At 44.6% G+C, this 24,100-nt stretch overlaps 1 protein-coding gene across 5 annotated transcripts; it reads left to right on the forward strand.

Moving 5' to 3' along the window:
- Window positions 1-324: 324 nt before the first annotated feature.
- On the forward strand, window positions 325-23,813 carry GFPT1 (glutamine--fructose-6-phosphate transaminase 1). 5 transcript variants are annotated; one of them, XM_015882877.2, is made up of 20 exons: window positions 325-453; window positions 6,113-6,220; window positions 6,789-6,896; window positions 7,179-7,304; window positions 7,969-8,027; window positions 8,410-8,544; window positions 9,139-9,200; window positions 9,672-9,751; window positions 10,194-10,247; window positions 11,973-12,078; window positions 12,170-12,333; window positions 12,955-13,050; window positions 13,172-13,269; window positions 13,634-13,754; window positions 14,767-14,924; window positions 16,501-16,615; window positions 16,892-17,019; window positions 17,500-17,667; window positions 18,399-18,560; window positions 19,180-22,909. In XM_015882877.2, the coding sequence occupies exons 1-20, from the start codon at window positions 447-449 to the stop codon at window positions 19,222-19,224; spliced, it is 2,100 nt and encodes a 699-aa protein (XP_015738363.1). In that variant the 5' UTR covers window positions 325-446; the 3' UTR covers window positions 19,225-22,909. The 5 variants fall into 5 exon arrangements, with proteins under 5 accessions (XP_015738363.1, XP_015738362.1, XP_015738360.1 ...); XM_015882876.2 differs by lacking the exon at window positions 325-453 and adding an exon at window positions 1,471-1,548 and having other exon boundaries at window positions 19,180-22,913; XM_015882874.1 differs by lacking the exons at window positions 325-453; window positions 19,180-22,909 and adding exons at window positions 2,547-2,574; window positions 23,532-23,813.
- The last annotated feature ends 287 nt before the right edge of the window (window positions 23,814-24,100 follow it).

The following is a 24,100-nucleotide window of genomic DNA, read 5'->3' on the forward strand; positions in this document are numbered from 1 at the left end:
TCATTTAGGTTGCGGCAGAACCCAACTAACACCCTGCACTACAGACGGGCCCGTCCGCTGGGTTCATCTCACGCTTCCTTTATTCCCATCTCACCGTGATACAACCGGGAAGAAGCAGCAGCACCAGCCGGGTGTGCTTATCCCATCCCAAACGTGGCTGTGCTGAGTCATGCGGTTCCCGTTCCGGCTCCCCATATCCCCCCAGCACTTCGGGAGGGGCTCATGCTGTCGTACCACCCCATCACCATCCCCGGTGCGGCCATACCGGCCATACCGACACTCCCCACCAGCTCGCTGTGCCACGTCCCATAACCGGGCCGGACTGGGCGGAACCAGCGGTGCGGTCCATTAACAAAGCGGGTTGAGCGCATGCTCTTTGTGCACCGGCGGGGGGCGGGCGGGGCGGCCCCGGCTGAGCTGAGAGCGGCAGCGCGGAGCAGAGCAGCATGTGCGGTAAGGGCCGGGGCCTTGAGGGGATGGGGGCTGCCTCTGTATAACGGGGGTGAGGTTTCAGCCCCCCCCTGAGGTGGAGATGATGTAGGGGGGCACTGTGTCCTTCTTAGGGGGGAGTGTCAGCCGCTGTTGGGAGCAATGTGCGGTGCGGGAAAGGCCGCGGTGCGGGGAGGGATGCGGTGCTGCGGGCGGACAGGTCAACCCGGAACCGCGTCCCCCCCCCCTTGTGTCCCGTTGGATGCTGTGGTTGTCCCACCTCGGCCTCGGAGCTGCGGTTCATCTTTCTTTTCTCTCTTTACCACGTTGCTTTCGGCGTTGTTCCGTGTTCTGTTGGTTATTTTTGCTTGTTTCCCCTTATGCTTTTAGACTGATGCTGTCAATGAGGCAGGGATCTGTTCTGCTCCGAGGTGATGGCCTCAGGTCGGACCGGTTGGGTATTGGGAAGGATTTCTGTTCCTAAAGAGCAGCTGGGTTCACCATCCATGGAGATATCCCAGAACCATAGAGATGTGGCACATGGGGACATGGCAATGAGCACAGTGGGATGGGGTTGAACTTGAGGACCTTACAGCTCTCTTCTAACTCTCTTCCAGCATTAATAATTCAGTGTTTTCATTCTGCATGTTAAGCTTGCGCTGACCATTTCTTTCAGTGGTTCTGTGGCTTTGGAGCAGGCTGGAGCCATCAAACAGTGGAGCTCTATGAAGGCACACTCAGAAAATCCATCCTGACAATGATCCTGCCCATCATAGAACAGCTTAAGTTTGGAGGGTTCCAACTCCCTGACATGTGAATTTGTGTTAGAAGCACCCAGTGGAACAATACAAAGAATAGAAGGGATCCTTCTCACTATCAACAGCTGGCTGCAGGAATAGGGGTGTGGTTTTGATGCCCTGTTGTTTGAGGTCCAGCCTTTGGGATGGGCACTGTGTTAACACTCTGGCCTTCTTAAGTGTGAGAAGCTCTGGGTGTTCTGTGGGTAGTTACGTAGTTGCATTCAGGATTTTAAATGTTTCTCCATATCTGAAGCCCTCCTGCTTCATCCTCTGCGGGGTCCTGATGGGATGGCTCTTGAGTTGATGTTCTCATTCACATGTAAGTGACCTCCCAAAGTCCTGTGATCTGATGTACCCCTTGAAGGTGAAGCGGTCTCAGAGTTTACTTTGATGCTTAACACAGATGTGGGCTCTGGTGTGTAGCTGTGCTGTCCTTTTTGCTTTTGATCGTGTTGTAGATTTTATTCTTGGTGTGTTTTACAGACTTGATGCTTAAATAGTTAACCAGCTCTTTGGGTGTGCTTTGGTCCGAGTGCACCAAACCAGTTCAATGGCATCCACGATATGGTTTGGAAAACAGGTCTTTCAAGGAAGCCAGACGTGATGGATGGTTCTGTAAATAAGTAAACCCACCGTCTGCTTTAGAACAACAAGAAAGGGATTTCAGAATGTAGGTCCTGTGGTATTGGTGATTATTGGAGATGAAAATGGGCTTAAGGAAGAGATTATTTTCTTTATTTTTCAGTCTATCACACATGATATTATGTACATGTTGTATAGTACCTTCCATCTCACTTCTTGAAGACCAGGGGGCTGATAATCCTCACCCGCCACAACAAAAGATTGTTCAGAAGTGCCTGCTGGACATATGATAACATCAATTGGAGTGATTTTAGCGGTGTACAGGATGGTATAAAGTTATTTATTAACCTGGCAGTAAATCTAGCCCGAAGGCCTTTTGGCTTTTGTGAGGGAAGGATTAGGAGAAGCTCTTCTGAGTAACTTCATGTATTTGAGACACCGGGGAAGATAATACGCTCTTGTGTGGAGGTGGTGATTCATTTCATTTTCCTGTGAGCTTACTGTGAAATAAGGGGGCACGGGAAGCAAAAAGGTCATAGAAAAGAACGTTCTCAGAAGAGGTATTTTTGTGGCTGTCAGTAGAAATAGCGAATGCCCATTTGGCTAAAACTCTATTCTGTCAACTGTTCATAGGGGGATCTTTCTGTAGCTGCCATTGGAATGCTCAGTTTTAATGCCTGGTTATTAAAATGTCTTTGGAAGAGAGCTGAGTTCTGTTTCCAACAAGAGAGAGTCACTGGGCATCTCCGTATGTCAGGTCTTGGTGAGTTGCTTGGGTCTGTTCAGTCCATGTTTGCAAAGTCCTGTGTCACATCACTATTACTATCACTTTTATTCTATTGTAAAGCATGACTGCTCCTCTCATCCTAAAGTATATTAATGTCAAGTCCTGAAGTTATATTGGTGTATTCCAGACAGTAGCATTGTATTTTTGGAGCCTATCAGACTGTAGTACATTTGCTGCTGTCTCCTAGATGAGAATTCACTTTTAAATATAGTTCTGGGCTAGAATGAAGATCATGGGTGGGTTTTATTTGTTTCACATGGCTTGTATTTCACCTTGAAATACAACTCAAGGCTCGTCAAAGCAGTGTAATTAAATGCCATTCCTGATGTCTGGTTTCCTGTCTTGTTCCATAGCCCAAGTTGGAGTGCAGGTGTAACTGAAAAAGAATAGTGTTGGTTTGAGGTTAAATGTGTATGGAAGTGAAACTCTCATTTTCAGATCTATTTGGGACCTGAAACTATGACGGGCTGCTTTCAGGAACCTTCTGTGTAGACTCATTGAATCATAGAATACACCAAGTTGGAAAAGACCCCCCCAAAAAATAAGACCACATGTCCAGATTTCTCCATCTTCTGCACTTGGGATGAGGTTGGGAATGGAGCTTGTTTAATAAGACCTTGTGATCTGGAGAATATCTGCATTGTGCAGAAAGAATGTCTTTTACAGCCTACAAAACACAAGGTAGGGCTGCAGTGTGCCATCCTACATTGCCACGTCCCTCCTCGGAGAAGGATAAAGTGATCTTTGTTAAGCTGGGGAATAAAAAGAGGTTCTTTTCTGTGCTTTGCATCATGCTGGGATGTCAGCATCACCTGAGCACCCTTTGGCTTGCACAGCCACGTTCCCTTCCATAGGGTTGAACAGATGTTGTCAATACCTTGGGGTGCAACTCAGGAGCAAAATGCTGTGTGCAGAACTCCTCTTGCTGGCTGCTGAGAGAAATAAACATTTTTGTCCAAGAACACACTTAAATCGCTGAGGCGTGACAAGCAATTAATGCCTTGGGCCTTTTTTCTCCACTGTTGAGGGCAGCAGAATTGTATTTAAAAATGGAAGGTGATTATAAGATGTGATTGCTCATCTGTTCCCGAATAATCCAGTGTTGAGGGTAGAGGCAGTAAAAATGCTGCTCTGTACGTGTGGGTTGAAGCTTTCTCCAGCTCTGAAGAATTACCTCATTATGGGATGTTTGAGAAAGAGAAAACAGAAATATTGCCAGTAAATGGAACTGTTATTTACACACAGTTGATCGTGATCAGATGTCATGAATGGATGATGAGCCTTCAAGTATTTGGTTTTAACTTGCTGCCGGGCTCTTATTCATTTTCACCTGCCTCGATTGTCCTTGATGCTACTCTGTTTATTTTTAATTCCTTTTTAATGCACATCTTTCCTGTTTTCTGTGTGCTTTAAAGCTTACAGGTGGGTTTATATGGTCCTGGTTTAGGAGGGGCCTCTCCGTTATCACTCCATCTACTTTCTTCTCAATATATCCCAGTGTTTAAAAGTCTCCTTTCTTAATTTGTAACCTATTTTACAGCATTAATATCACATTTACGTGGTTATAGTTGGCTTTTTCCCCCCACAGACTATGTTTTATGATAAAAGTCACTTCATTCTGTGGTTTGCTCCATCTTAGATTCCAACTACAGGCACAAATAGACACTATTTCAGTGTCATTCTAGTTGAGTCATCCCTGCCTGGAAGGAATTTCTTCTCTTTTTGGCTGTTCAGGTGTGACTGAACTATTAACTATTAACGTGGGCAGTAGGGCCGCCATGAGGCCTCTCCACAGTCTCCTCTTCTTTGGGCCAAGCCAACTCAAGGGCCTTCAATTGCTCTTCACACACCTTGCCCACCAGGCCCTTTCCCATCCTTGTAGGCTCTCCTTTTGGATTCTCTCTAGCAATTTTATGTCCTCCTGACGTTGTGGCATGGAGAGGAGCGCTCTGCCCTCAGCAGCTCTTTGTTGGGGAGTCCTGGAGCTGTTGATGGCTGCCATGTTGGGTCACCAGGCAGCAGGGCAGCTGCAGAGACCACCTAGATTGTCCCCTTTGCCTCTCCTCTCTTCTTTTGCACAGTTTCTTCTCTCATGGCAGTTCTAATGCACTCTTTGCTTGCCAGCCTGTCCTGTGTTTGTTTGCCTGTGAGTCACTCGGGCTGGTGAAGAAGGCCTCTTCTGTGCTCCATCAATGAGGCTCTTGTGCGTCTGGTTCTGTGCGGGGAAGGGCTTCAGGAGTGGCCTTGCTTTGCATTCAAACCCCACAGCACCTCAGTGCTCACAGTCAGTCTCCATTTGCTAAAAAGAGCCTATCCTTCATGGATGGTGTTGTGCCACAATGGTGGAAGAACTCATGGATACTTTGGTTGGTCTGGTGGTGCCACAGCAAGATGACCAACGTGATGTTGAGGGGAAGCTGCTTGAACATAGGCAGCTCAAGGGCTTGGGTGGGAGCAGGACCATACATAAAGCAAGGAGAGACATTTCTGCTATGAAATTGTCTAGCTAAATGTAATCAGCTTTTGTGTTTCTGTAATTACACGTGCTGGTTGTAATTATGGCTTCTGAGCCTGCTTGGCTTTGGGTTGGTGTGTAGATGGAAAGAGAAACCTCAGGAGTTTCTGGAACCCAATTTGCTTTTTTAAACAATATCTTGGGTGCCTATTTGGGAGGTTTCAGGCAAATAAGAGAGGGGCTTTTCCAGCTACCAGCTAATAAAGCTGTTTGCTTTGTACTCCTGGATAAGACCTGGCAGCCACATAGAGGATTTCAGGCACCTAGGATATAGCTGAAATATGCAGCCTGTCAGCCTGGGTGACAGCTCTTTGGAGTCAGCTCACTTGTGAACAGGGACTGCTGTGTGTCTGAAGGATGCAGGTTTAGAAGTTCGGGATGTGAGGAAGGTTATATGGCAGCAAACACTTGGGATGCCTTTAAGAAGGACTCTGAGTGGGTGGGTGACTGAGCTCCCTTCTCAAGACTGGTTTATAAAGTCTCTCTGATTACAAACCTTACATTACCAGGCACTCACATACGTGGATGTTTGCGTGGAGCTGCTGTGCTTTTATTCCATGCAGATGTTTTTCTCCTTTAAAAAGAGGGAAATGCCAATTTTCCAGCACGGATATTTCTAGCAACCAGTAAGTGTCTTTGCACGCTCCTGCTCCGTGATGGCACCAAAAAGAATCCTTCTGAAATAGAGCTGTAGCTGCTGTTGGAGATCCAGGAATTTGCATGTCCCCAACACCATGTTGTGTTTGCATCTGAGTTGCTTAAAAATAGAAGCAATGATTTATCAGCCTTTGCAGCCCCCTGGAAAAATAGCTTCATTACTTTGAAAGTGTTGATTTACAGGAATAAAATTAAATTTGCCCAATTTTTTTTTCTGTGGGAGGAACTTGGGAAAGCGATTCAAGACAAAATTCATCTTGAAAATGGTTCTTAAGCAGCAAAAAACCCAATTTTCCTCAGTTGTGACTTTATGATAACTTTATGCTCTTTCTCCCCATGCAGGCATCTTTGCTTACCTGAACTACCATGTTCCCAGGACAAGAAGGGAGATCCTGGAGACCCTTATCAAAGGGCTGCAGCGGTTGGAGTACCGTGGCTATGACTCTGCAGGTAACAGTGGCTCTTGCTTGTATTTTGGCTTAGCGATTCTCATGGTTTTGTGAACGTTTTCTGAAGGAAGCTAAAACCCAAGTTGGATATGCTGATGGTTGTGTGGTTGGAGGTTTGGCTTAATTTTCAACATATGGGTTTCTCTAAGTGTTCTTGATGCCTGGCATCTGAGGACTGGGGCCCTCAATACAAGAAACACAAGGAACTGTTGGAGAGGGTTCTGAGGAGGCCACAAGGATGATCAGAGGGCAAAGACAAGCTGAGGGATCTGGGCTTGTTCAGTGTGGAGAAGTCAGTGGGGTGACCTCATTGCAGCCTTCCACTACCTAAAGGGAGCCTATAAAAAGGAGGGGACTCAGCTTTTTGCAGGGGTAGATAACAGCAGGACAAGGGGAAATGGCTTTAAGTTGAAGGAAGGAAGATTTAGATTGGATATCAGGGGGAAGTTCTTTACAGAGAGAGAAAAGGTGTTATAAAGGAAAAAGTCAGCAGTATTTCTTTACATAAATATCTGTAACACAAGTTCTGCATTTCACACTGTTTCTTTACATTCCACGCTGATGTTTAGGTGTGGGAATCGATGGTGGCAACGACAAAGACTGGGAAGCTAATGCTTGCAAAATCCAGCTTATCAAACAGAAGGGGAAAGTGAAGGCTCTGGATGAAGAGGTGCACAGTATGTATTGCTCTTTCGCTCTCTGCTCTCTTCCCTTGATAAGTTTTCTCATGTCATTTGTGTTCTGAGTATCATTTCCTTGATTTTAAAGCTAGATTCATTAAGTCTGCATTGGACACAGAGAGTCACAAAGTTGTTGGTTCAGAACTTGGTGTTCCATTATGTTTGCCAGTTCTTTTAGCTGCTCAGTACTGCTGTCTCTGTGGACTTGAGAGGTGGGATGAGATTCTCCCAGTGGCTTTGGGTCGGGGTAATAAAACCTTCTCCTACTTCTGCCTGCAGAGCAGCAGGACATGGATCTTGACATCGAGTTTGATGTTCACCTTGGGATCGCACACACCCGTTGGGCTACCCATGGAGAGCCCAGTCCCATCAACAGCCACCCACAGCGCTCGGATAAGAACAATGGTGAGAGCATTTGCTTGAGGGAACGCATGTTCCTAACCAAACTGTGGAACCTATGGCAATGCATCTGGCTTTCTGGGACACCTAACATGTCACAGGGAAAGGTGCCTGGACCCAGAATGGGTGATTTAATGCAGACTGTGATACTGAGTGCAGTCACTGGGAAGCTGGAGGGGTCAGGGGCTGATTTTCACCATGGGGTAGTTCTCATGAGCTGCTTACAGCACTGATTGATCTCATGGAGCGCATCCCATGGGTTCAGTGGGTGCATGGCCATGGTGCAAGAAGAGTTAATGACACAGAATGAAATTAGATGGTAAGAATCTACCCAAAAGTTCTTGGGATGTTTTTTTTCTTCCCTCTCCCCCCCTTTTCTGATCACCACCACTGTACAGAAGTGGCTTGGTTGGTATTTTTTGCTGTAGCAGCCCAGGGGGACAGCACCAGCAACTGACAGGAGGAGTGAAGTGTTCAGTTATTTCCAGCAGGGTTGTTCTTATCTTCTGCCACTCACAACCAAACGGAATGGGGCAGGGCAAGGAAATCACAGCAGGAAGTGAAACTCTTCTCTTTATTCTGGTGGCTTTACGCACTGTGAAGATTTGTAATCCCTGCTGTTGGGTGGGTGCCAGCTGCCAGGCTGAACTGTGTCTTCCTCTGTCTGCAGAGTTCATCGTCATCCACAATGGCATCATCACCAACTACAAAGACCTGCGGAAATTCCTGGTGAGCAGAACCCTGGCGTTGTTGGGAGGGATCAGGAGCCCTCCATGCACTTCCAAGCTGCATTAGCTGTATTAATGGAGTGGGAAGAAAGGATGGATGGGTGCATGGAAGGGGGAAAATGAAAGATGGAAGGGAAAATGGAAAGGAAGGAAAGGAGGGTGAGTGGTGATAAAGGAAGGCAGGAAAAGAGGCATGAAGACAGGAAATAAGAAAAAAGAAAGGGCACAAAAAGAAGAAAAGTAGAGAAAGAAGAAGAGGAAAGAGAATGCAGGAACAGAGGAAGCAAAGGAGGAGGCAGGATGGGAGGAAAAAAGGGAGAGTTGGAAGAAAGAGAGGGGATGGAAACGGAGGGCTGGTTACCCAATGTGTTCTGTTGCTGCAGGAGAGCAAGGGCTATGACTTCGAGTCAGAGACAGACACAGAGAGCATTGCCAAACTGGTGAAGTACATGTATGACAACCGGGACAGCGACGACATCAGCTTCACCACCCTGGTGGAGAGAGTCATCCAGCAGCTGGTAATGCATGGGGTGCAGTGTGGGGTGGGGACACAGGGATGGATGGGGACAGACATGCACACATCCCAGGGGAGAGCTGTTAGAGACTGGGTCAGGTCCAGGCAGTGTGTGCTTGAAGTTTGCCTGGTCTCCATCTGGAAGAGATGCTGACCCCTGGTGGGAACTCCAGCGCACAGCCTGGCTTCCACGTGTCAGCTGTGGCTGAACTGGTGCAGGACCAGGTTCCACTACAGTGCACATCTCTTCCCAGAGCAGGTTGCTCAGGAGGTGTTTTTTTTCCCCCAGTGGTTTCCCTGGCAGAAGCTGCAGTAACTGCAGACAGGACCAAATGTTGCTTTTTATCAGGTTTTTTCCTTTGTAAGTTCCCTGTGAGCTAACACAGGAGTGCTTGCAGGGACTGCCAGGCAGTTCAGAACTCACTGAGTGGCTGAGGAGGAGCCCAGGGTGCCTGGTGGCTCCAAATGATCAGTGAAATCAGCTCAGTATCTCCAACATATCCACAGAAATGTGGGTGTAGTCTATATACTGGGATGCCTAAAACCTTTTCCTGACCTCAGATGAAGGGATAAACCACTTGTATTTCTTTCATTCTAGGAAGGTGCTTTTGCCCTCGTATTTAAGAGTGTTCATTATCCTGGTCAAGCAGTTGGTACAAGGTAAGTATCTGTATATTAAAAAAACAGTGTTGGTGCACCCAACCTTGAGGTAACTTCCCTCCTCAGCCAAGATAGAAGACAACAGGGGTTGTTCTCATGTTATATGGTAAGGTGTATGGTGTATATAGTAGGATATATCTGGTAGGGTCAGGTTGGCTGTTGTTTTTTACTTCCCCAATTGTTAGAACAGATAATTCCAAAGAGCATATGGGCAAGTGCTCCATTTGACTTGCAGATGAGCCAGCCTGGAGTCCAAGTTTCCTTCTTCACCTTTGAATGTGAGGATCAGTCCAGTTGATTTAACCATATACATTCACGTCATCATTTGGGTTACTCTCACAGAGTTAATGCTGGATCTGGGGCACGTTTTAGCTCAGCAGGGTGCTGTGCTGGAGGACAGCAGTCCCTCCAGGTTGGGTCAAAATGGGATGAACCTTTGGGTACTGAGGACTGTCACTTGGTGTCTTGCAGACGAGGCAGCCCTCTGCTCATAGGAGTGCGCAGTGAGCACAAGCTGTCCACTGACCACATCCCCATCCTGTACCGTACAGGTAAGTGTGAACTTTATGTCCTCTGACTTCAAGCAAAACACATCTTAATGCATTACAGTTCAACCTAGATACTTACATTCATATTATGTGGCATGTTGGCATTCAGAAGTTTATTTGCTTTCCTGAACATTCTTTGCAAGCACTGTCACAAGCCTTATTTTATTCCCCCATAATGAAAATTGTTAAAACCATTCAGTTACTGAGCACTGAGTTATTCTCTGAGCGCTGCAGTGATCGTAAGGACTGTCCCAGTATGTCTTCCTCCTTCCTAATGTTGCTGCTAATGATACCTTGCTGTAATATGAGGAACCAGTCCCAGTAAGCTGTCTTGTTTCATCTTGATTGATGCTGGATTATTAGCGATAATTCTTTATGTATGTATATAACACACTTTTTTTTTTCACCCCACTGATCTGAATTTTGTTTCCAATTACACTTTCAGCTGTTCAGTCTATGGATCATTCTTTTGATGGAATATCCATAAATGTGGAGGAAGGTGCCTACCAAAGAAAATCTTAGTTGACATTTCAGACAAATCCTCCAGTTTGTTAGGAAAGGAATCAAAAATGAAGCAAATAGGCATTGTCTCTTTACTGTGTGGTTATTGCTTTCCATGTAATCTAGTGAAACAAATGGGATAACTGGAATCTGGATCAGGAGCACCATGAGCAACACACAGGAAAGTCCACTGAATCTGTTTCAAGTATTGTGCCCTAATGCTTGGCAGTGAGGTTTACCTGTGTCTGCAGCTCTGTTAACGTGGCTGTATTTGTTCAGCTTGAAGATATGGGGCACTTATTAGGACAAACCATTTTTAATCTCATATTAAATACTTCATCACACCTTCATGTGTGATGTGCTGAACTGAGTTCACACCTGAAGCTGGAAAGAGCAGCTGTGTTAATCTGTGCAGCAGTGCCTTTGTGCTTGGAGTTGTGGTAAGGGAGAGAGATGGTATTAAAATATACTCAAAACATATCCCTCCTCTCCAGTTTTCATTATATTGTGTTGACTTCCCATGGCATTTTAACTCTTTGGTTTAGAAGGGGAAGGATGAAAAGATTCTGTGTTGCTCATAGATTCTTTCATTGGGAACCTATCGATTACCCATAGATAATTGGGTCATCTCTGGGCAAATAGATAAGAGCTATAACTGGTTGATAACACTCATTATAACTTTTCAGCCACTCCTTGGTTAAGATACCGATATTATCCATTCCTGTTCCAGCTTAGAGGAAAGCATTGCAACATAGTAAAGTCAATGCGGGGAAATGCATTTTGAGAAACAAAATTTGCATGTCTTGATCAAGTATGGGTACTTCTGTTGGAGACTGACCACTAACGCCTTCACTCTGTCCTTTCTTTCATTTACTGACCTAATGAAGTGGAGGGCCCTAAACTCTTGGCTGAGTGGAACCTTCTTATGAAGTATCAACATGAAAGCAGTATTTTTCCTTTACATGTGCAGCACTGTGAACCTCAGCATTACGTTACCAAATCAAGTTGGTTCTTAGTCCTGTGTCCTTCAGTCCTTGTAGGTACTTCCCTCCCAGCAGTGTAAGACAGCTGTGCAAATTCTGAATCCAACTGAGAAGCTTGTATTCGGTATCTCAGGAGCAATGCCAAGTGCTTAATCATGAATCCCTCATCTGTGTCTGAGCGCATTAGCTCAGCCAGACTGAAACAGGTTTGCATTACTGCTGGTGGTGCTCAGGTGGCGTGAAAGAATGGCATCCAGTGACAAGAATCACTGAAAGAAAGAGCAATCCTGCTTGCTTTCTCAAAGCTTCAGGACGGTTAGTGAAACACGAGCACAGGAGGCGTTTGTAATGATAAACAGCACAGATTCAACTGGGAAAACATTGGTAAATGTGACTGCTCGTAAAGCAGCATGAGTTCTCTTTTCCTAGTGGAGTCATGCATAAACTTTTTGTTTTACTGCTGTTTTTCTGTAAACTTCAAGCTCTGCATGCAATGTGATGCTTGCAGGTTTAACTCAAAAGCGCATAAAAAGCATGTAAACAAACTTAGAAAGGACCCCCATGATACAATCATTGGTGTGCTGCCCTCTATTCATTGTTGCCGTTCAATTTACTGTGACACAGTGATGAAAATAATGCTTCATGTTGGTACTGTGCCTTGGGACCTTTGGCTGAGCCTAACCCTGCAGCTTATTCTGCATTTGTCAGTGTGTGCAGCTCCTAACCCCTGTGTCTTATAGGTAAGGACAAGAAGGGAAGCTGCAACCTGTCTCGTGTGGACAGCACCACCTGCCTCTTCCCTGTTGAGGAGAAAGCTGTGGAGTACTACTTTGCTTCTGATGCTAGGTAATGTGCTACAGCATCTTTCAGTGTAGATATAGATTTGTTCTTTCTGTGACAAATAATGTCTTATGGCACACGATGTTTGCTTTTATAGTGCTGTCATTGAGCACACCAACAGAGTGATTTTCCTTGAAGACGATGATGTAGCAGCTGTGGTTGATGGCCGTCTTTCCATCCACCGGATCAAACGTACAGCAGGCGATCACCCCGGGCGCGCCGTGCAAACCTTGCAGATGGAACTTCAACAGATCATGAAGGGTAACTCTTCTGAATGGGTAGATGCACATACCCACAGTCACAGAATTATTCAGGTTGTGAAGGACCTCTGGGGTTGATCTGGCCCTGCACAAACTGGATCAAGTTGTTTTCTTCAAGTAGAGACTGAAATCTGATGATAATTCTGACAACCTGGATCAGGTTGTTCAGATCATTCTTTGGTTGAGTTTGGAGTCTTTCAAAGGATGGAAATCCCACAGACTCTCTTAGCATCTCTTCCAGTGCTTGACCTCACCCTTGTGCAAGAAATCAATCTTGCATCTAATGAGAGTTTTCCTCAAGCTGACACCATAATGAGAATTGTGGGGCTGAGGATTTTGCCTCCTGCTTGGAAGTGTCAGTATTTTCCAAGGTTGAAGCCTAACCAGCTTGGACCTAACCATTAGTTGACACATTCTGATACCTTGAATCTAGTTCTTATAATGAGCTGATGCTTTGGTAGAAAATGAAATGAAATGAACCTTAACAGTAAGGTTCATTAGGTACAAGAATGAAAAATCATGTCTGACTGGTAACTGGCATGATTCTGACCCAAGCTTTTCCCCACATGAATGCAAATTACCTGAAAGTAAATAAAAGTATTATCTTGTCTTTATTTTATAGGTAACTTCAGCTCGTTCATGCAAAAAGAGATATTTGAGCAGCCAGAATCCGTTGTTAATACCATGAGAGGAAGGGTCAACTTTGATGACTACACTGGTAATTGAGATGAATCTTTATTTTTGGCAGCACAGCATCCAGTAGTTATTCACACCAGTAATCTTGAGATGTTCTGGTGCTTGGCCACCCTAATTTTTTCCTCTCTGAATCTTGCTTGCAGTGAATCTTGGTGGCTTGAAGGATCACATTAAGGAGATCCAGAGGTGTCGGCGTTTAATCCTTATTGCCTGCGGGACGAGTTACCATGCTGGAGTTGCAGTAAGTGGTCAGTCTCAATCTGTTTGTGAACTGTGGGTAGAGCTGAACGGTGCTGCATCTGTCAGCAGGATAAGGATGAGATAATAATGCTCAGCAAATGTGTACTGTGTGGTGAAGACCCTTTGGAAGCTGTATTCATCAGCAGTTGGCCCTATAGGCTTTTTATGGGGCTGTAAGCAGGGCAGCTTTTCACAGGGTTAGTTCTATGTAACTTGAGTATACTGAGTAATTAGGATATAATCCAGTTCTAATTTTTTAAATGTATTTTGTTAGTAATATTTTCCAGTGTATGTCAACCAGAAGGCTTTTCTGCACTTAGTTTTCTAAAATCAATACATCACTTTCTAACATCACCTTTTGCCAGACACGTCAGGTTCTGGAAGAACTGACTGAATTACCTGTGATGGTTGAACTCGCCAGTGATTTCCTGGATAGAAACACTCCTGTCTTCAGAGATGATGTTTGCTTTTTCATCAGCCAGTCAGGTATGGTCTCGCTTTACAACCCAACTCACATCTTTCCTGTAAGCCTGGGAGGCCAAAGGCAGCGGGGCTGAATTCTTGTGCCTGTCTATAGGACTGCAGATCCTACATGCAAAGGAAGAAATTGGCATAGACATGCTGGAGATAGGGGAAAAAACAGTGGTTCTTCCCCGTCCATCTGCATGAGTTCATTTAGCTCAATGACAATAATTTATTTATTTTCATTTTAGTTGTAGACTGTCACAGCTGATCTTCAGCTTTGTTGTTAAAATGAGTGGTTAGTGTTTCCTCAATGCAAGAAAATGCCTTTATTAGCAAGGTCTTTTTCAGGTAACTGAATGTCCCTTCTTTGTAGAGGACTCATGTAAGTGCTGCAGGTTTTTGCCAGGTTTTGAAACGTTTTGCTTTTTCCCCTTATGAGTTGCTCTGTCCCAAATGCAGCAGACGACTGATTGAGGGCACCCTGGGGGATGCATCTTTCCCCTGAAGTGTTGGATGTGGCAAACAAACAAGGATTTTCCTGGAACCTAAGCTTGGTCATCAGGCATTACAAAACCAAAACAAAGTAAATAAATAGCCCCCATCTCCCCCCCACCCATAAATCTGTTTCTCTAGCCTTAGATTTCCACCCTCCTGGCTGGTAGTGTGTAATGCAGTGTGCAGCCAGTGTTGTTTTTGTATTGAAGTAGAAGTGAACCTAACTTGCTTTGGTTTTCTGTTGCCGTATGGACAGGAGCACCTCAAAAGAGGAGAAAGGCAAATTGATATAATACATGGTAGCTTATAGTCCCATCTGTGGAGCTCAGCCCACAAACATCACTGCTGGAATCCCCACTATGGGGTTTCAATTTTCCCACCTTCTTTTAGTTCATTTAAACCAGCCTTTTTAATTGCAGACTCCTTTGACTTATAGACAAACACGAACCTTTAAGATTCTATTTGGAAAAGCACTGCAGTTCTACATCTGCAGTGGAAAGAGTAACCAATACCAGCATTGGAAAATGTGTCTTTACAGGTGAGACAGCAGATACTTTGATGGGTCTTCGATACTGCAAAGAGAGAGGAGCCTTAACCGTAGGCATAACCAACACAGTTGGCAGCTCTATATCACGGGAGACAGATTGTGGAGTCCATATCAATGCAGGACCAGAGATAGGGGTTGCCAGTACCAAGGTAATACCAAGTTCACAGACCTTACTGAATCTCTTGTGAAGAGGCTGGTTATTATACGGGTCCTCAGAATGCTTTCTATTCCCTTTTAGCAGCTGCAGTGGATGACTGTGTAGTCAGTAATCGTGTGCACTGCAATACTATTCATTTTCCTTTTCTTGTATCTAGCAAAGAGCTTTCTTCTGTTTTATAAAGGAAATATACTGCTTCAATGTTGAAAGCAGAGTGGTCTCAGAATACCCTAAAAGGCAAAAATTCTCTTCTGTATCTTAGCAAATGGGGGAACGGTCTATAAAATAAACCCATATTTTGTGTCCACCTAAGAGTTATTCTCTGATTGATGCATCTGGCTGCATGTGATACAGTTTAAAATGCCGTGCTTTGCTGCATTTCATTTCAATGAAGTGCTTCTGCACGGTGAAATCTGCTTTGATTTAGTTATATTTAGAGGCGAGATGATGTCAATCTGTTACATAAATTCGGCCAAAAACCACATTGGAGTTTAATAGTTCAGTGGGGAATTTGATCATGGAAAATTCATGAGTCTCTTACAAGAAAACTTTGAACGAGTTGTTTGTCACTGGGTTGTTTTCACATAACCAATGGTTGGAGATAACTGAAAATGGCATTTTCTCTCTGGAAATGTGGGGAGTTACCAGTGTTGTGCTTATATGAAGTATGAACTGGAAGAGGTTCTCCCCTAAGGCTGTATTCAGGTTTGTTGTGAGAACACATGATGGATAATGTAACACGTCTTCAACTGCGTGCTACCCAAAAGTAGGAGGTCATATTCTTCATCAGCCTCTCCTAATTACCATCATTCAAGCTTTTCTAAATTCCTTCATAGCTGTTCTCCAATATTCAACGTGGGGGTTGTTTGATCATGGTTGAGAAAGGGGTAGAACTGCTACAAACCTTAATCTTATTTCTAAGTGACTTCAGTCCCAAGCTGGCCCTGCAGAGCATTTCATCACAACACTCGTCTTTTAAGGACTTCAAAGGCTCTCCTTCATAATAGCTGCTGGATTCTATGCCTCAGATGTTATTGCAGACAGAGTTGCCTTGAGCACTGTGTAGATGATTTTTCCCCACACTTGGTGTTGATACACTGTGAGCTTTTAGGGAGCCTCTGCAAGGTGAGGTGTTCAGGAACTGTTCCTGAGGAACAAGGAGGGCTGGGAAGTCACCTTTGCAGTAGACTTTGCTTTTCTTGCACGTGGTCCAAAAATCCTACAGCCAGCTGTGCAGTGTCACAGCGTCCAGATGCAGCAGTGGGCTTCCAGTTTGCATCTCCATCACTGGGTCTGTTGATCATCAATGCTGTCATCATTTGCTCCCTCAAATACAAGAAGAAGGACACAGCTATAGTCACAAAACAGGATTTAGTAGTTGCCAGAAATCCTTGAAATGCTCTTTGCTTGTGTTCCTCTTTCCTGCTCGAATGAAAGGAAAGCCACCATGTAGTAATGTGTTAAGAACAGAATCAGCAGCTAATTGAAGGATGTAGTAGGTGACAGCTGTTTGCTTTCTGTTTTAATAACGTGTTTCTCTCTCCTTCTTTCTCCCTTCCCCTTACTAGGCCTATACCAGCCAGTTTGTCTCTTTGGTGATGTTTGCCCTCATGATGTGTGATGACAGAATTTCTATGCAAGAAAGACGCAAGGAAATCATGCGTGGTCTCAAAGGACTGCCAGGTAGGAAAACATTGCATCGATTCCATCTTGCCAAGTAATAATTAGATGGCACAGGTGAACCTGGCAGCACCTAAGCTCTGCATTTGGAAGATGGAAGGGTTGAGATTTGTGCAGTGTGACTGTTAGTGGTAACTTTGCAACTGTATTCTCTCTCTTTAGTGCCTTCAGAGCACTAAACTGGACTATTAAACACTGAGTCCAGTTCACTCTGTGGGTCACTGCTGTCTGTATGTACTAATGCAGGGTTATAAGCAGATGCAACTTTGATTCTTCCAGACTTGATTAAAGAAGTGCTGAGTATGGATGATGAGATCCAGAAGCTGGCCACAGAGCTGTACCATCAGAAGTCTGTTCTCATCATGGGACGTGGCTACCACTATGCTACATGTCTAGAAGGAGCTTTGGTAAGAGATTTCTTTATTTGAAACCTCTTCAAGTGCACTTAGCTGTGGGCTTAGATTAGACACCTGGCTACAGGCTGATTTATAAACACCAAGCAGTTGTGGTCTGACACAGGCTGAAATAGTGCATGAAATAACACTCCCCATCCTGCTGCTTTTACTTCCATGTGAAGATACTCAGTTCACACCATAGCTGCTGGCTACAGACTGAATATACACTGAAATAATTCTAGTGGACTCAAATGTATTTTCAGCTTCAGCATTCACACTGTTTTATGTCTGAGTACATCCCTTCTTCACAACCTGAGTACTGCAGTTTTTACCTCTGAGAAGATTCCTTTTGGTGTTGTGCTGTCACCTATGTACATGCACACACAGCCTCTTTGTATTTACCTGCCCAGTTCCAGGCTGTGATGATGTATGCATTGACTGAAGGCAAATCTTGAGGATCTTATGAAAGGTCATTTTTTTTTCCCCATCTAGAAAATTAAAGAAATCACCTATATGCACTCTGAAGGGATATTGGCAGGTGAGCTGAAGCACGGCCCTCTTGCACTGGTGGACAAACTCATGCCTGTTATCATGATCATCATGAGAGACCATACGTATGCAAAGTGCCAGAACGCTCTCCAGCAGGTCATTGCACGACAAGTAAGTACCCGTAAAAGCTTTTAGTGCACCAGAAATGCAGGTTTTAATATGGAATATATGCAGCTTTATAGGGCACCCTGCCTATCTGCTATATAGTGTCACCACCTAAAATGTGAGTTCAGTAGGTGGTCTATGTGGGCTTTTCATGTGCAGTTTTGTATAATATTGGGAGGGGGAAAAAAGAGTAGGGGAGAGAGCCTGATTGGTATCTTTATTATTAAATTTATGACCATTTCAGCTACAAATCTTACAGGGCAATAGAAGCTGGAGGCTGAAAGCTTTGTGACAGTGTGGGTTAGGTTCAAGATATCTGCAGATAACTCATGCAGAACCCACAGAACTGAGCTAGTTTTCAGCTTAAACAGTCTTTCACTAGCTAAGAACACATAGCAACTTCTATTTGATGTGTGGGGTTTGGTTTTTAAGCCTCTGGGGTTTCCCAGTTCTGTCAGGTCACAGAAAAGGGAACAATTCAGACTGTGCAGCCATATATGCATACAGACTGCACTGATGTTGTGTTTTAATGAGGAAAAGTGAGCTGACAGAAGGCAACAGATGCAGAAGCCTGGTGGACTTTGTTTATCCTTTAAAATATGCTGCAGGGATGCCCATGTGATGTTAAGCTGTTTAGCTTTGAATTAAGAGAGAAGTTCTTGCTGCCACTGATCTGAATAGAAGTGAAAAACAGATTGTTCCTTTTTGAATTCAAAATTTACCTTTCCTTGTTTCAGGGGCGACCTGTCATCATTTGTGACAAGGAAGACATCGAGACAATTAAGAACAATAAGAGAACAATCAAAGTTCCCCATTCTGTGGACTGTCTGCAGGGGATCCTGAGCGTTATCCCCCTTCAGCTTCTGGCTTTTCACCTTGCAGTTCTCAGAGGATACGATGTAAGTACAATATTCTCTTCCTGATTCCCTTCCTCGCCTCTTGCATTTGTGTTTGCTACCTGCATGGTCTGGAAAAAGCGTGTTGTGTGAGGCTGAAAGTCTGTGGGATGTGTGTGTGACTGTTGGAGTTATTGGAACCAGATTAAAAGGTGGACCCAGTGACTGCAGAAGCTTTTTGTGAGCAAAATGTGAGGGCAGTCAGTGACCCGTGGCTGAGAACTGTGCAGTTTGAGCTTGGATGTGTCTGTTTTCTGGTGCTGGAGGGCTGGTAGAGAGCGAAAAGGAAGCTAAAAAATCCACAGAAGGATGTTTGAGATACAGAGTTTGTGTTGGTTATTTGATCTTAACACAGGCACTGGCCTCTACCTCTTACTGCAGTGACCTTCTGTATTTGAGATCTATAACAGGGTATACCAAAGGGACTGAGTCCTTTGTTCTTGGCAGTCATAACAGCTGTGGTTGATGGGCTTTTTCTGCACTGATCATCCTAATTAATAGGGAAATATGTTCAGTTGAATTCATTTTAAACACAGAACCAACACTCCACACGTTACAGAGTTGTACACAAAGGAAGTGTGTAAATACTCACGAGCATCTTCTTTCTCCTCCCTCTCTGCAGGTTGATTTTCCAAGAAATCTGGCCAAGTCCGTAACTGTAGAGTGAAAGATCATCTGAATCATAGGGGCAAAGGGGAAATAAGTGAAAGACTCTTTTTTGGTACCAAAATAATTTGATTTTAAAGTCCCCTAGGTAAATCTTATTTTGGTAAATGATTGTTTGTGTACGAGATCACCGTGATTCCATTACATTAGTGATTGTCAAATTGATTCCACATGCTATGCCAATGGCTTTGGGTTTTTTGAACAATAGATTTCCATGAAAGCTATTAAATGGTTTTCTTTAAAGGTTACTGAGTCTTCTAGGTAAAGGGCCCTCCACTTTACTTTCAGATACTGTCATTGTTTCTTATCCAGTGTGGCTCATTCCAGTTGTTGGTGAGAAACCATTCGATGCATTACCTGTCAGTGATACCAGGGTGTACAGCTGGAGCAGGAGCTGCTACTGGTCACCGTCGTGTTTGTGCAGGTATTTTAACAGTGGGAGAAACTGTAAAAGAGCATTTGGGTCAACTTCTGCCTCATCCGTAACAAGGGATTCAACCGAACCATCTCAGCCTCTGAAGTTTTAGGCACTTGATGAATGTGCTGTGAGGAAGTAATGTTGCTTCAGAAAGATGTTACCTATGCCAAATACCTAGCAGCTGACAATCTCATAGAGCACGCCGTGTGACACAGCAGCTCTTTGTAGTTGTACCCATGAAGATGGTGGAACTCATGCCTTCAAATGCAAGTGGAAGCAGTGTCTGGCTCAGCACCATGGATGCCTACCAAAAAAAGGAGGGGGAGCAGTGCTCAGTTGTTGCTGGTGTTTATTTTGTTGGGTTTTAATTTGTTGTTTAAACAAACAGCCCTCTTCCTGTGTTGAGGGATGAAGGTTTTTCCCTCTTGAACTGAGAGCTGTAGCACTGCAAAGAGAGTAAGGAGTGAGCTTTATTTTGCTGCAGGTCACTTAATGGTTTCTGCCTTCTGTCCTTCGAGCAGAGAGAGCGCTAAATCTCTCTCTAAGGCTTGCTATGTTATACAGAGTCCCTTAAGTGCATGGGTTCTGGTTTATTTAGGAGCATTTCATAGTTTGTAGTGTCATATGTGGTTGTGTCAAATGGAGCTGATGTAAAATTGGAGGGGATAAAACTTGATAGGCACAAAATACGAACCTTGACAATGATTTTTTGACAAGTTTGCAGAAGTTACACAGCAAATATACCTTCAAGATGTCGAACAAGTCATTAAAGGGCAGTTAACTGGGGGTTTCCTAATGCAAAAAGGTGAATTCTTACCAGCCTGATGAGTTTGGAATTAGCTTTATACATGTAAAAGCATGATACAAGATGGAAAGCAGTCTTTGCTGAGTCCTGGTGAATATTCCAAACTGCTGCCCTGGAAAACTGCTTTAACAAATGCAGTGTTTGGGGACCATCCATTACTATTAAAACTCAGCTCTGGTGAGTGATTTACGGCAGAATAGGACTGCTCAAAGTGTTTCCAAAGACAGTGGCAATTCTGCTTTGTGTCAAACCACAGTAACCTGTTTGACTTCATAATCAGCTCGAGGCTGTTTCGTTATGTTAATAAGTGAAATGCTGCGTGCCTGGAAACGGTTTCTCAAAGCCAACATATGTATGTTCATTAATTTGTGTTCAGCCTATTAATTTATGAATGCATTGTGCTGCCAGCATAGGAAGTGTTGCATTGTATTTGTACAGCAGTTGCTTATGAGGTACTGACTTTTACTCTGTGCCCCTGCCTAGACATGACCAGTAGGTGCCCTTCTTTAGAAGGGGGGTAATTCTCCCAAAGGAGCAGCAAACAATGTGTTTTCAGTGCTCGCAGTCTGGGGGCAGCTCCTCTTCCTGCTGCCAAACACCTTATTAAGGGAAGCTGTCAACCTTGAGCATGGGGGCTGGGAGCCAAGGAAGGTTCTCTCCCATTGCCCAGCATAAGGTCTTGCAGTATCACACCCTGTGTTCTTGTTAGCATGAGTCTTATGGGAAAGAACCTGCAAGACAATGGTTTGAAGATCTGTTTTCTCCTGTTCTGTTCAGGAGAAAAGCAGCAGGCATTGCTTTTAGCTTGCCTTGTGCAGAGAATGGTCTGCCTCCTTGCAAACAGTGTGGTCAGCACAACAGGCAGAGTGGTCAGTCTCTCAGAATGCAGATTGCTGTTCAATAGGAGGTTAGTAATGCAGGCTGTTATGGAAGCTGTGTACAAAGAGGACCAAGGAACAGGATTCTAAATGAGAAATGTAACGAGTCTGACACTCCTGTTGGATGTAACTGTACGGATATTGCTGAGCTCTTTGGTTTTAATGCTGTGATAGACAAACCCTTGCTCTCTGTAATTCTCCACGACAGGTTCCTCATTTGCCTGAAGTTAAGGTAGTATTCACCCCCTGCACACTGCAGGTTGCCAGCAAACTGCCTCAAGTGTCCAAACTGCCAAAACAGAGATGTAGTACGTGCAGGTGGGATGTTGTCATGCTTCAATGGAGCACCCTTGCTATGAAGAACTCCTCTGATGAGCATGGTAGGGAATCCGTAAAGCATCTCACTGTTAGTTGCCATGCCAGTGTGAAGTCAGACTATGGAAAGGACTCTTCTTAGCTTTCCTTACCTCATTTTGTGTAGACGTGTTGTGTTTTGATGAACAGATGGTATTTCTCTTTTTTTTTCCCTAGAGGACTTTTAGAATGTCTCGTGATATTTATTAACAGCGGTCAGTCTTCTGCTCTCCAGAATGAATGTTTTGCTTACTGAGCCAGTCCAACTCCCTCCTCCTGATGGAGGTGTGCAGACATCCAGCAGCCCCTCACTAAAATCCAGCCACGGGTAAACACCAATAAAGCCCTTCCTCATTCTGCATAGCAGCTGCCTATTACTGCATAAGTTTGCCAGAAAGGTTTTTCCTCCTATCTGCACTGAAGAAAGGCTGTAACCAGCTCTGAGTTTGTCAGATGAGTGAGTAGTGTCTGCATGTACGTCATTGCAAAGAGCCCAAAGCAGTGTTGGGATAGCCAGGTGTCTGTAGGGTGCTTGGGGCTGCCCTTCTGGCCACATCCTTGTTTGTTGAGTCTCTTTGTATGTAAAGAGCTGCACTGGTGAAAGCTCTGAGACAAGTGGGAGAATCTCAAGTGTATGATAGCATGCAATCGTACTTAGTTAGTATCCCATACAATAGCCTGGACAAACTGGGTTGGGTTAAGCTACAGAGTGAGGTATCTGAAAGCCCACAGAGGACCAACATTAGTGCAGGATGAGGGGTTTTCTCCCTTCTAGTAGCAGTCCTTGGCAGCACAGGCAGCAGCATGTGGGATGAATGGGGGGAGCTGCAGTTTGGCACGTTGGTGTTTGGCTGTGGCTGATTTTAGATCCCACCTGACGGTACCAAATTTGCCTCGAAAAGCACAGAGTCCCTCCACCAGATCAGGAAGAAGAAATAAGGAACTGAGTTTGAATCAGAGGATAAAACTATTTGCCTTCCATTCAGTGCTTGTAAATAGACATTTGAAATGGCAGATACCACCGTTTCTTCCCTTTGGGTCTGTTTGCCTCTGCTTGTACATATCCAGCTGGCTTGGTTTGTGGGGACCAGTCTGTACCTTGTTTCCTGTTGTGTGCTGTATGCAGAAGATGTCTTATTTTGTCTGTAGTGTTTTATAATTTGGGTTCTGTCTTTTTGCTTACTTTTTTTGTATCTCACCCTTTGAATAAAATCAAGTGCCCTACATTAAACAAATGGAATGACTGGTCTTTAGTTAAATACACGTAAAAGTATCCAACGAGCATTCTCCCCCCCTCCCCTCAGGCCCATTATTTCCTATTAACATCCACTAAAATATATTCCTGTGGTCCTCACAAATTTCTATGGCAACAAGTTTACACAAACAAGCTGCTTGCCTGCATCTGGATCCTGAAAGTGGTGGTGAGCTCAGGCATATGGGGGGCAATGAGCTGGTGGGTGGCACCAAGCCCATGGCAGGGGATGGGGTTGGGTGGGCTGTGAGGTCACTTCCAACCCAACCATGGTCCTATGGTTTTGTGTGCTTAGAAGTTGATTTCGGCTTAGAATAGCCTCAAATTGCTCTGCAGAAGGACAGCAGCATCTCCTCCAGGCATCCTTTCCCCTTCTGATTTGGCTCCTGAAGCAGCTTAAAATCTGTTGCATCTCACTAAGAGCCCAGCATATCCATCCCACCTGGGTTACCCAATGGCCAACGAGCATCAGAGCAAACACTACATGGAAAAGCAATAAGGCAAGGATTTCATTGGTGGCCGTCTTCAGTTTGACACCCCAAACAGTTCATGGTTATGGATTTTAACCTGGTTACATCTCCAGACTATCCTGTTTCCGCAGGTGGATCGCATCACTGCCCCCAAGGACTGAGAGCAGCTGCTTGCATGGAAGGAGCAATGGGTGAGCTGCAGGCAGCCAACACCACAGCCCTGGGTACTGCCCACAGCCCAGGGTATCACCCAGTCCCGTCTGCTTGGAATGATTTGCAGTGAGGCATAGAGAACCCACCGGAGAAGTGTCACAAAGCACAGGTTATTCTGGTTGCATTTTGTACTGCCGTTTTTGCCTTGTTTTTAGGCTATAAGCAATAAAATCTCCATGGATGTTTTATTTACAAACAAACAGATATGATGCTTGCACCTAAATCTGGATTATTATTTAACAGCCTCGTGAATTTTGCCTGCTGGCTCAATGTAATGTAGATCCCACGAGCTGATGCAATCCTTCCTATGGCTCCACTCAGGCTCTGCATTTAACCTGCAGAACTAAGCAGGTTCCCTGGTAGCTTTCCAGGGAATATTTCTCTTTCTTTTGAGGGGGTAGGGGGGGTATTCTCACACTTTGCTTCTTATTTATTTAGTTTTATGTTGTGGGAATGTAGAAATGTGCTGCAGTAGATGATGGGTGGT

The sequence above is a fragment of the Coturnix japonica genome, chromosome 22 (genome assembly GCF_001577835.2).
Source record: "Coturnix japonica isolate 7356 chromosome 22, Coturnix japonica 2.1, whole genome shotgun sequence".
Taxonomy (NCBI): domain Eukaryota; kingdom Metazoa; phylum Chordata; class Aves; order Galliformes; family Phasianidae; genus Coturnix; species Coturnix japonica.